Here is a 12,341-nt window from a genome sequence, read left to right on the forward strand (position 1 = left end):
ATTTAACTGTTTCTTTTTTTGTGGTGCTAAGCCTCACAGATCTTTCTAACTTCTTCTATCTAGGTTTAGGAAATTCAACATTTTGGGGACAAACACAAAAGTAATGAACATGGAGGAATCTACTAATGGAAGCTTAGCAGCAGAATTTCGGCATCTGGTGGGGAGATTACTTTTAAATTCTTTTATATATTTTTTCCTTTGTTTTATCTTAATGCAACATGAATAACACTTTGTGAGGGGGAAAAACTGGTCAGGGCAACTCCTGAATTTAGTTTCTCATAACCTCTCAATAGAACTAAATGGCACAGAGGATACAGTGCTATCCTGGAGTCAGGAAGACTCATCTTGAGTTCAAATCTGGTCTCAGACACTGTGTGACCCTGGCCAAGTCCTTAACCCTGTTTGCCTCAGTTTCCTCTTCTATAAAATGAACTGGAGAAGGAAATGGCAAACCACTCCAGTATCTTTGTCAAGAAAACACCAAGAGTCAGACATAGCTTAACAACAAAAACCATAGACCTCTCAAAACAATAGACTGCCTCCATCTTTGTAATCACAATTAAGAATAGCTAACATTCATTTAACTTTCTAAGCTTTGCAAAGCAATATATATATATATATATATGCATATATATTATTTTTTTTTCTCATTTGATCCTCAAAACAACCTTATGAGACAGTCATTATTATTATTATTATTTTGCTTTTTGGAGGGCAATTGGGGTTAAGTGACTAGCCCAAGGTCACATGGCTAATTTTTGTGTTAAGTGTCTGAGATCAGATTTCAACTCAGCTCCTCCTGACTCTAGGGCCGGTGCTCTATTCACTGTGCCACCTAGCCGCCCGACAGGCAGTATTATTTATTCCCATTTTGTAGATGGAGAACCTGAGGTGGGGAGATTTGAAATGACTTACCCAAGGCTTTGCAGGTATTAAGTGTTAGAGATGGGATTCAGACCCAGATATTACTGATCCCAAGTTTAATGCTCTATCCAGTATCCCAGGCTGCCTCCTGCTGTCCTACTGTCCAAGGTATTATAATTTTCTTCTTCCTTAGATAATGACTACAAGAACAAGGCTTTTCCCCTTAATTCTAATGTCTTAACATCACATGCTCAGTCAGACGTTTAGGAAGGGGTAAAATTTACTCTTAGTGAAGCAGGAGGGAAGTGCAGTGTTCAAAGTATCTACAAGCTTACATTTAGTGTCATGATTTTCTCATTATCTACTCACTCCATGGCCCCTTGTAGTTTGGCTTTTGCCTCCAACATACTACTAAAGCTGTTGTCTGAAGTTGACTCAGAACCTCTTCATGGGCCATGTTGGATGCTTCTCATCCTCTTTGACTTGTGCTTAATTTGATACCATTGGCCATGGCATCCTTCTTGAAACACTCCCCTCATCTTCTGTGATACCTCATTCTATTGACTCTTCTCATTCTTTGACCTCTCTGTCTCCTTCCCTCATTTTCCCTCTTTCTTCCACATCCTATCTGGGAATTCTTCCAACACCGCTGCCCCTTTTCTTCTTTCTACTTCTGACGTCAGTTCAACAATTTTACATGTGCTAGAGCTATGCTAGACACGAGGGGGATACCAAGACCTGCCCACAAAGAGCTTACATTCTTGAGGAGAATCTTGTACACAGAAAATAAAGTGCAAAATGTATACAAAGTTTACCTATTTTCCTGCTGTTGTCAATGGTAGGATCATCTATGCTTGAGAGTTCCAAGTCATTTCTGTCTCATTCACCTTCCTAATCAAATATTGTCTTGTTTTTCCTTTAAAATGTATCTAGTATTTTCCCTTTTTTTTCCATTAAGCCATTATCACTTCACACCTAGAATATTTAAACAACCTCTTTACTGGTCTCCCTACCTTTACTCTTGCCCCTTCAATTTATTCTACATACAGGGTGAAATTAACCCCTAAAACATATCTCTGTTCATGTCACTTCCCACTTAAAAATGTTTAGTGGCTTCCTCTTTACCTATAGAATAAAAGTCCAAATTCCTCAACCCTGCATTCAGCTCCCTACACAACACGGCTCTAACTTACCTTCCAAAACTTATTGCCCATCCTTTTCCTACATATTTCTTACATTCAAGCCAAATTAAGCTATACACCTTGCCCTTTTCTCAGTTCTGGGCCTTGGCTAATGCTGTTTCCTTTGTTTTATCGAATTATACCCATTATCAGTTTGACTAGCCAAAGCCAGTAGGCCAGAATAAATCAAGAGACGGGCTTTATGACCCTCAAGAGCGCCACATTTTCCACCAGCAGTTAATGAGGATTGCATCATTCACAATTCAGCAAGCAATATTTACACATTATATGAAACAAAGGAAAAAGATAGCTATTGATTAAAATGCGGGTAGCCATACAAGAAAAATGATAGTATGCTTGTCAAAGGAAAATGTATATCATTTACTATAGGAAATACACAAGGGAGTTGTTTACTTAGTACAGCTTGTTTTACTAAATCGAAGAGAACTGCCTTTCAAATCAGACAAGAGGAGAGATTGTTCCCAGGATTCTAGATTCCTCCACCTTCAGCAACTAAGGCATTCTGCACTGACAGGAGGAAAGAAGACACTGAGGACATCAGCTGCCACAGCTGATCTTTCAGTTCAGAAGGAGTCATGTACAGCAAAATGGCTGATACAGAGCAAGAAGGAGTCAGTTATGTTTCCCCAAAATTCACTTTCAAAACTTAAGACCCTGTCTTCTCCAGGAAGCCATCTCTTTTCTTCCAAGCCAGAAAATATTTCCCTTTTCTGAACTCTATAACTCTTTAGGTTGTGCATTTCTTACTGAACTAATTACATGACACTAATTATTCATGCACTCAGACACTTAATAGCTGTGTGAGCCCGGACAAGTCACTTAATCCTCTATGCCTCAGTTTCCTGTAAAATGATTTGGAGAAGGAAATGGTAAACCATTCCAGTGTCTTTGCCAAGAAAATTCTAAATGGGGTCACAGAGAATCAGACATGACTGAAATGACTAGACAAATTCATGTACTTGTTAACTTCCCCACTAACTGTTAGACTCTTAAAGGCAATAAACATGCCTTGGATGTCTTTCTATTTTCAATAGCATTTAAAATGGGACCTTGGGGGTGGCTAGGTGGTGCAGCGAGTAGAGCACATGCTCCGAAGTCAGGAGGACCGGAGTTCAAATCCGGCCTCAGACACTTGACACACTTACTAGCCGTGTGACTTTGGGCAAGTCACTTAACCCCAATTGCCCTAAAAAAAATAAATAAATAAAATGGGACTTTGTACATAATAAGTGTTAGAATTCCTTCCTGAGATGAAATTTTATTACTTTATATAGAAACACATTAAAAAAAAAACTTAAATTTGCTTGATCACGATCATGATATTAAGTTGTATAAAAAATATTTAAGTTTAAAAATGTCTTACTATAAGTTTCTAGTCTTCTTTTTTTTTTTAACTAGATCTGTGATTTCACTGGTCTAGGGGGCTCCTTGTGAAGACCTTTACCTGTGCAATTTAGTACCTTATCTGTATTGATGGTTTTAGAGAACCGTCTGAGATGTTGAAAAGCTAGGTGACTTGCCTAGGGTCAAAAAAACATTATGCATCAGTGATAGGACTTGAACTCACCCCTACTCTGTCTAACTTGGAGGCCTCCTCTCTCTGCTACAACATGTTGTCTTTTTAAAGTTGTTTATGTAAAATCATAGATTTTTTAAATTGGCAAAGATAGTAACAATTTTTAAGTCCAACCCCCTCCTTTTATTGACAAGAAAATGAACCATAACCCTTTCTGAAGGGATTGCCCTGACCACTTTTCTCTCTGACTTCCTCTGTTCCAATCCTTTAACTTTTCCCTTTAAGTCACAGGATATCATGTTCGGTGAAATCCAGTATTACATTCATTAACTTTTCCTTGTCTCCATGAAGATAAGGGTTATAATATACTCCCTGGCATAAATTAAGATATGAGCAAGTCTATTTAATTTACATACTCATATACTGATTTTTAATTTAGCAATCAGCATCTTCTTGCCTGCAGTCTCAGTAATAATGTTAAAGTGCAAGTAGGCCTGCCTTTATTGAGTGCCTATTGTAAGTGGAACCATGTTAAAATAGTTTTGGGGGGATTATTGGGAAATATACCAAAGAAATAAGTCCAAAAGAAATAGAATCAGAATTATATCTGCCTTCAAGTAGCTTATAGGGAATTGAAATGGGTTATTTTTTTGTAATTAAATATTGGTGAAACGACAGGCCTACCAGGCAGCACAAAACTTGGTGTTAGATGACCTTGTTACAAATTTTTTCCATTTTTTTTTTTAATAAGATGATCAAAACAAAACAAAACTTTAGGATCCAGAATTGGAAGGAGCCATGGAAACCACCTAATTCAATCCCTTCATTTTATTTTATTTTATTTTTGCTTTTTGGAGGGCAGTTGGGGTTAAGCAACTTGCCCAAGGTCAAATAACTAGTTTTTGTGTTAAGTGTCTGAGGCCAGATTTGAACCCAGGTCCTCCTGACTCCAGGGCCAGTGCTCCACTCACTGTAACACCTAGCCGCCCCAATCCCTTCATTTTATAGCTGAAAATAAATGAGGACAAGGGGGACCTATGACAGGCTGGCCTAGGGACAGGGCATATTTGGGAGGTCTACCTTATTCCTGGGTTATCACAATTCTGGGGTAGCAGATAGGTTCTAGTATAGTCCCAGGGGCTAGATCCATTACAAGGATAGTACAAATTTGGTCTGAGATTCATGGGCCTGTCTTCGAATGGAACAGAAGGGGGACAAAAATGATATGGTATGGAATCTCTGCAGCCAGGCCAGAACAAATTTGCTCAGAAAGAGAAAAAATAAAAACTTTTTATTCTAGTAGCTGTCCCATGGTATTTGGCATAATGTTACTCTGTTTGACAGGTATAGTAATTCATTCATTCATTATTCAACTATCATTTATTCAATACTGTTCATGTACAATGGACTGTGCTAGATGTTGGGGATATTTAAAGATAAATGGGGCTATCCTCAGAGAGTTTTAACTTCAGTAAAGGAGTTTATAGTTCTTTAGATTAAAATGCAATATGATTATATCTATTATACTATTAAATCAAGATGACAGCATTTATTCCTCTTGTAATTTTCTTCTATATGATTGTCATCTTCTACTTCTGTTTATAGTTAATTAAAAAAAACAAAAGTTACCATGACATATACTATTCTTTTTTTGTTTCACAGCAACTGAAAGAACAGAAAAATGCAGGCACCAGAACTAATGAGGTGAGAGAAATTTCTTGTTTTTCCATCATGTCTATCACCCTCACTTTCCCTCATCACATATTTCCAATCACTTGCCAAATCTTAATGTTTTGCCTTCATATCTCTCACATCAGACCCCTTCCCTCCAAACTGTCTGCTTAGTTCAAGGCCTTCATCATTTTTGGCTAGATTATTTCAACAGCCTCCGCATCAGTCTCCTTCCTCAAGTATCACCACATTTTAGTCCATCCTTTACACTGATGTCAAAATGATTTTTCTTAAGCACAGATCTGACCATGTTACTCCTATTTAACAAACTCTAAGGGATCCCTATTGCCTCCAGGATAAAATATATAAACTTTGTTGAGCTTTTGAAACCCTTCCAAACCTGGACCCACTGATCTTTCCAGTTTCATTGTACAACCCTCCATTGTACAATATTCCACTTCCCATCTCCCATATACTCAAACTAGTCTTTTTTCTATTCATCATACCCAACATTCCTTCCACACCTATCTCTATACCTTTGTAATGGCTTTTCCCCAAACTTAGAATACACTCCCTTATCACCTTGGCCTCACACAATCCCTCTCTTCCTTCAAGATAAGAAAAAGCACCACCTCCTACATGAAGCCTTTCATGATCTCCCCAACTGTTCATTCCCTAGCTCCCAAACTATTCGTCTATGTGCTCTCTCTCCCCACATATATGTACACATGCACACACACATGTATACATATACACATGCATGCACACGTGTATATGTATATACATACATCTACATATATATGTATATATACACACACTGTATTTCACTATGTGAAATAAATAGATGTAATATGACAAGACCTTGTTGTAGAGGATATATGTACACATTACATATATGTATATTATACACACATATATGCCTGTAATATATACATGTATGTATACACACTTATATATGACCTTGATGTTTCCCATTTGGAATTTGAGCTCCTGCAAGGAAGAATTGTTTTATTTATTATACTTGTATTTCTAGTACCTAATCCACTATCCAGCATATTGTAGGCATCTCGTAAATGCTTTACTCTTCTCTCTACAAAACCTTTATGAGAATAATATATATGCATACAAGATCCTTTGGATGAGAAAGACAAGACAGGAAGAGACTAGCTTTTACAAACAATTTTCTATCAATCCAGTGACATAATTACACTGAAAGGTTGGGAAAAAGTAAGATCCTGTCGAGTTCATTGTTTGTTGATATTAAAAAAAAAAAGCTTTAAACAGTGAGCAAGACATCACTTTGAAGGCTCTCATTTAACAAAGAGTCTTTCAAGAGCATGTTAAGATTATATTAGATTCCTTGATGGACACAACCATGGAGATATTTTGTTCATTGATGCTCTGGTGTTAAGTTTTAAATGAATCATAAACAGGACGACCTTTACTTGATGAAAATGTTGACCTTGTCATAGAGACTATCCTTCAAGTCTAAATGGAACAAGGATTCTCTATAAATGAATCTATCTGTTAGATGATTTTGTTTATAGCTGACATAGTGCCGATGTATCACCCAACCCTGCCCATTGAACTCCTGAAAATCTACTCAGAAAAGGTTAAGTTTAATGGATCAAGAATGACTCCTGTCTAGACTATGATATTGCGGCTGGATGCATAGCCAATTGAATTTACCTGTTAGTAAATAGTCCTTGATAGTCCTTGGAGATGGATAAGGTAGTTTGGATGGATAGATGGATAATGAGCTAGTCTAAAAACTGAATAGGAGGATAATAGTGGACTGTATCTGGAGGGGAGGAAGAGAGGGAGAATTACAGCTTTTCCTATCCTCCTAAGCTCCCTCTAACTCAAAAGTGCATTTTTAAATTACAATTACTCATTTATTCACATTATATGGCTATGAATCATGGAATATGATAACCCCCAAAGTAATCAAGATGTGGGTAGCCCCAAGGGCAACAGAGAGATGCATAGTAAACACACGCTGGCTTCAAGATATTACCAAGGATGACTTACATTACAGAAGTGGCATGGAAGGCATTTTACAGGAACATCATCTGAATGGCAGTTGCTCCTATTAAGTAACAAGGGCAAATGATGATAAAATCCACAAAGGGCATCTGGCCCATGGTGGATATCCACTCTGGACAATATATGGGAAGACATGGACCAGAACTGCACAGCATGAGAAGGCTTAGTTCACACCATTGTAGATAGTATCTACATCAATGAAATTATCCATCCACTGAAGCACCATCAGTGTGATTTGGGCTCTTATAGATGAAGAGGCAGTAGATTTGAATGTTCTGCATATTTGAACATAGTTATCAGGATGCTACCAAATCTAAGAACAAAGGACTGTGAATTCAACTGCCATGACCTTACATGGGACATAGGTCTCTTGTTTCCCTTAGTTTTTCCATTTGTAAATTGGGGACAATAATAATAGCTCACTTTATGGAGAATTGCTGTTTACAAAGTACTTTTCTCAGCAACCGTGTGAGATAATTCATGAAAGTAGTATTACCTTCATCTGCCTTCTGAGGAAATTCAAGCTTAGAGAGGTGGAGTAACTTACCCAAGATCACACAGATAGGAAGTGTCAGAGATGATACTTCAACCCAGGTCTTCTGAGTCCATTGTTCTTTCCACTTCTGCATGCTGTCTGCTTATTTCAGGGAGTTTGTGAAGAGTAAAGAAATAAAAGATATGTTATCATTCAAACAGAAATGAAACACATACATTCAGTTTCTACAAAAAAGACAATTCTCCCCTTTGCATCAAGAAATTATAATCAGTCAGTCGATAAGCATTTGTTAAGCAACACCTTTATATCAAGGCACTGTGCCTGATCTACAGGGACACAAATAAAATGGATGAAGCAGTTTCTACTCAGGAAAAAAAAAACATTCTAATGGATAAGAAAATAAATATGTATGAACATGTATACAGATAATATACAAGGAGAATAAATCCAACTACATGTAAAGTACTTTAGGAGGAAAGGCATTAGTTTTGCAATATGACTTTTCTATGTGAAGGGAAAATAGACCCTCCTAATATCCCACTTCCTGATTCACCCTCTGGCCATATGTAAGAAGACAAATTACTTCCTGTAGATACTAAAGACCATGGAATATGTTGGAAAGAGCACTGATCTAGAAGTCAGGAGACCCGAGATCTAGTCTTGGCATTGATGGTCAGTGGCTGTATGGTCTTAGCCATCCTCCTAGTCTTACTTTCCTCATTTATAAAATCAAATTATCGCATAGAAATAGCTACAAACCTTTCAGAGCAGGGCTGATAGCCTTGGCCGTCATAGGTGGTCAAAGGGTTTATGACAGTCTGCGTTCCCTTGCTGACAAAATGGCTATTCAGGATCATTAGAAATAACCTCAATGCACCATCTGCCTTGGTAACTAACACCTGCTTCTCTTCACCCATTTCTTCCTTCCTTCTATAAACTCTAACACTCAGTTTTTTCTTGTTGCATGGTAGCAGCTTTTCATCTTATCTCAGAATTGGCAGGGGGCTTAGTATCCATCTAGTCCATTCTCTTCTTGAAAAAATAATGGCCACATTCTCAATAATTTCACAAGACTAGATTTAGAATGCTGGAAATTACCTTCAAGAAATCACATGATAATTGGGTCCCCTAATTTTACAGATGAAAGGCCTAGGTGGGTTAAATGACTCTGCAGTGGTGATAATCAGACATGGGGTTTAATTCCACATCTTCTGACTTCAGAGTCATAGTTTTTTCCACGGCACCACACTGTTGTAGTCATTATTTCATCATTTTAAAAATCCATTTTAAATGAGTATACCCGGAAGTTATTAGAAAGTATAAAATCTTTCATATTTGATTAAAAATTTGGGATGAAGTTATTTTTCATGGTTTATTTTTGTTTTTTTCCTATGTTGAAACTGGCTATTGGTTAAGCCTTGGACCCACCTCTTAAAATGTTAGTTTGCTTATAAAAAGTATAGGTTGTATGAACTGATTCCTTTGAGACTTTTATAATTCTGTGAATGCCTGGTTTTTTTAGGGCCCTCTCATTGTTACTGAAGAGCTTCATTCCCTAAGCTTTGAGACCCAGCTGTGCCAGCCTGGTTTGGTAATTGATCTAGAGGTAAGTCTTAGATTTCATAGAATCCCAGAATTTGAGAGTTGGAAGGGACCCCAGCGCCCTCCTTCTCACCCATTCTCGAAGGAATCCATCCCAGGACAGTTAGTGATGCAGTATTTGCATGAAGACTGCCAAGTACTTGCCAAAAATAGAAGTACTTGCCAACCACATCTTTCCCCCATGTATTTTTATCTCCAAGTTTTTCCTTCAAGGACATTTCTCCAGCTACCGTCATTTGTAAGGCATTTGCTTGCTTTTTGGTTGCGGCTGTGCTGCCATGAATTGCTATTTATGAATCCAGCTCTTCAGGTAACTGAGAGTTAAATTTACCTTCTAATTATTGAAGCTATATTTTCCCAATGCTTTTAATTTCTCATATTGTGTCCTGGCATTTACTGGGGATTTTTCTTTTTTTAAAAAAAAGGTTCCTCAGTGCTGAGTTAAATAAACTCAAGTGAGTATCTTAAAGTAATCTTCCTTTTAACAGTTGTACTGTTGTGCTTTTGGGAAGTTCAAGATCAATACAAAGGCCTGAGGATAGACTAGATTTATTGACTCTGAGCAGCTATGGGGTCATGCATTGGCTGAACAATGGAAAGCATCTGCTCAGCTTGCCCTACTTTTCCCTAGAATGTTTGAGTTACACCCCTCTTCCTGGTGTCACTTACCACCAACCATACCTTCCCCTGTCTCCTAACTTTGTTCATTTCTTTCCCAGTTTGTTCCCCAAGCTCCATTTATCTTTCAACTTTGTACCACCTCTTATTTATTCTTTGTCTTCTTGACCCAGCTGTATGACTATACATTGTTCAGTCAATATCCAGTTGGTTATAGAACATGATTGTGAGGCCTACTTACATGGCCATTGTCTGTTTTTCTCCTGTGTACGTGAACAATAAAAATTTCCTGACCAAAGTCGGTGGGAAAAAGTGTGAAACAAAACATATGCATATCTGTAAATGTGTATTTCTTCCAAGCACATTTAGTAACTTGTATTTTTGTAACTGGGTAAGGGTGAAATGTTTCTCATTTAGATTGCCTTAAAGTCTTTTTCTTCTTTTAGACAACATCTCTGCCTGTTGTTGTGATTTCCAATGTAAGCCAACTTCCCAGTGGATGGGCATCCATTTTATGGTACAACATGCTAACAACAGAACCCAAGGTATTAAGGATATTCAGTTATTAAAATAAAAAGTTAGCCAAAGGGCCCTGTTGCTTTAGCTTAGGAATCTTCAAATCATGTTAGTTGGCCAAATAAAACTTCAGTAAAAAAACATAGAACAGACAAATGTGTAAAGATTATGAGGAATTTTGAAAAATTGAAACAAATGTAAAAAAAGAGATCTGTAATTTTCCTTCTTCACTTGTAAATTCAGATTCAATTGCACTTGATTCAGTTGAACTTTTATTGAAAGCTTTCTTTCTTCCAGGGACCATCCTTGGAACTGAGGTTATACAGATAAATGGAAACAGATTATAATTTGCTTACTGAAACCTTTGTGGCCTTTATTTTTGGTTATAAAGTATAAAGCTACTAAACAACCTTTGATTTTTCAAGAAGTTTTACCAAAGTTAAACCTTTGGCATTATTTTATTTTTCTTTCTATACCATCCAGAGATTTCCTCTCTATTTTCACTTTCTTCTGCCCTTGGCTCATTAGATCTGCTCTTTTATTTTGGAACTGCTGTAGGACTTTGTACAAAAGGATTTGAAAATTTAGGCCCATGAGTAAGCATGAGTTTCAGCACCTAGTCATTTTTTGATGCCTCTGCAGTTGTTCTTAAGATTTTTGTATTATGTTTTCTCTTTAGAATTTATCCTTCTTTCTGAACCCACCATGTGCAAAATGGTCTCAACTTTCAGAGGTGTTGAGTTGGCAATTTTCCTCTGTCACAAAAAGAGGACTTAATTTAGAACAACTGAACATGTTGGGCGAGAAACTCCTAGGTATGAACATATGGACTTTTTTTAATCTATGAAAGATTCTTGGTTCTTAAAAAAAAATCCCTGTTTCCTCTTTCCCTTCCTGAGAAGTTAATTTCCTATTAGATGTTAAAATTGTGATAGATAAAGAGGCAGTGTGTCCTAAAGGAAAGTGACTTGCAATCGGAAGATGTCTTTGAATCCTGGAAGATATTTACTAGTCATGTGATCATAGGCAAGTGAGGTCACCTCTCTGGGCCTCATTTTGGTCATCTGTAAAATGGTGATAATTATACTTGTACCACCTATTGCAGAGTGGTTGGGGACAACACACTAAGTGAAAAATAAAGCACAGTATGAATGTAAGTGGTTACCGTCATTGCTATAGGCATCCCTCTCTTTATAAAAGATATGTTTTAAAAGTGATCAGTGTTTTCTCTTAATTTTGCACATATCACAGTTTCAGATATGGATATATCACAGATTCAGATATACTAGAAACTGTTTAATTAAATATATCCCTTATTGCTAAAACAGTCTCGACTCTTGAGAGGTAATGTGGTATATAGCATATAGAGTGGTGACTGGGAGTCAGGAAGATCTGGATACAAATCCTGCCTCAGAGACCTATTACCTGTGTGATCTTAGGCAAGTAATTTAAACTCTATGGGCCTTTGCTTCCTCATTGGTAAAATGAGAGGTTGGATTCAATGACCCTTTCCCCTCTAATTCTATGATTCTATGACAAGTATGATAAAAATCTTGCAGCTGGTCACATGCTACAGGAAAATCCATTATTTGTCAAAGTACAGAGGTTTAGATTCTTGCCTACCCTGTGACATTATCCCAAAGATATCTCATAGGATGGCGCTAGAGGTGAGAACCAGACCCCTTAACTCCAGTCCTTAAGATGAAGTAGATGGGGGCGGCCAGGTAGCACAGCGAGTAAGAGCACCGGCTCCAGTGTCAGAACGACCTGGAGATCGAATCCCGGGCTCAGACACTCAGTACCACACCCA

General features: G+C 37.5%; 1 protein-coding gene across 2 annotated transcripts in view; it reads left to right on the forward strand.

The window, feature by feature from the left end:
• The window catches only part of STAT1 (signal transducer and activator of transcription 1), a 59,405-nt gene that overhangs the window by 26,549 nt on the left and 20,515 nt on the right, over nucleotides 1-12,341 (forward strand). For both annotated transcript variants that reach the window (XM_069070184.1, XM_069070185.1), the window contains exons 13-17: nucleotides 64-157; nucleotides 5,245-5,286; nucleotides 9,318-9,401; nucleotides 10,462-10,560; nucleotides 11,211-11,346. In XM_069070184.1, the coding sequence (XP_068926285.1) occupies nucleotides 64-157; nucleotides 5,245-5,286; nucleotides 9,318-9,401; nucleotides 10,462-10,560; nucleotides 11,211-11,346 (455 nt within the window). The remainder of the gene's footprint in view (nucleotides 1-63; nucleotides 158-5,244; nucleotides 5,287-9,317; nucleotides 9,402-10,461; nucleotides 10,561-11,210; nucleotides 11,347-12,341) is intronic.

The sequence above is a fragment of the Petaurus breviceps genome, unplaced genomic scaffold, assembly GCF_028583685.1.
Source record: "Petaurus breviceps papuanus isolate PSGF00001 unplaced genomic scaffold, PetGlider_PUasm1.0 90804, whole genome shotgun sequence".
NCBI lineage: Eukaryota > Metazoa > Chordata > Mammalia > Diprotodontia > Petauridae > Petaurus > Petaurus breviceps.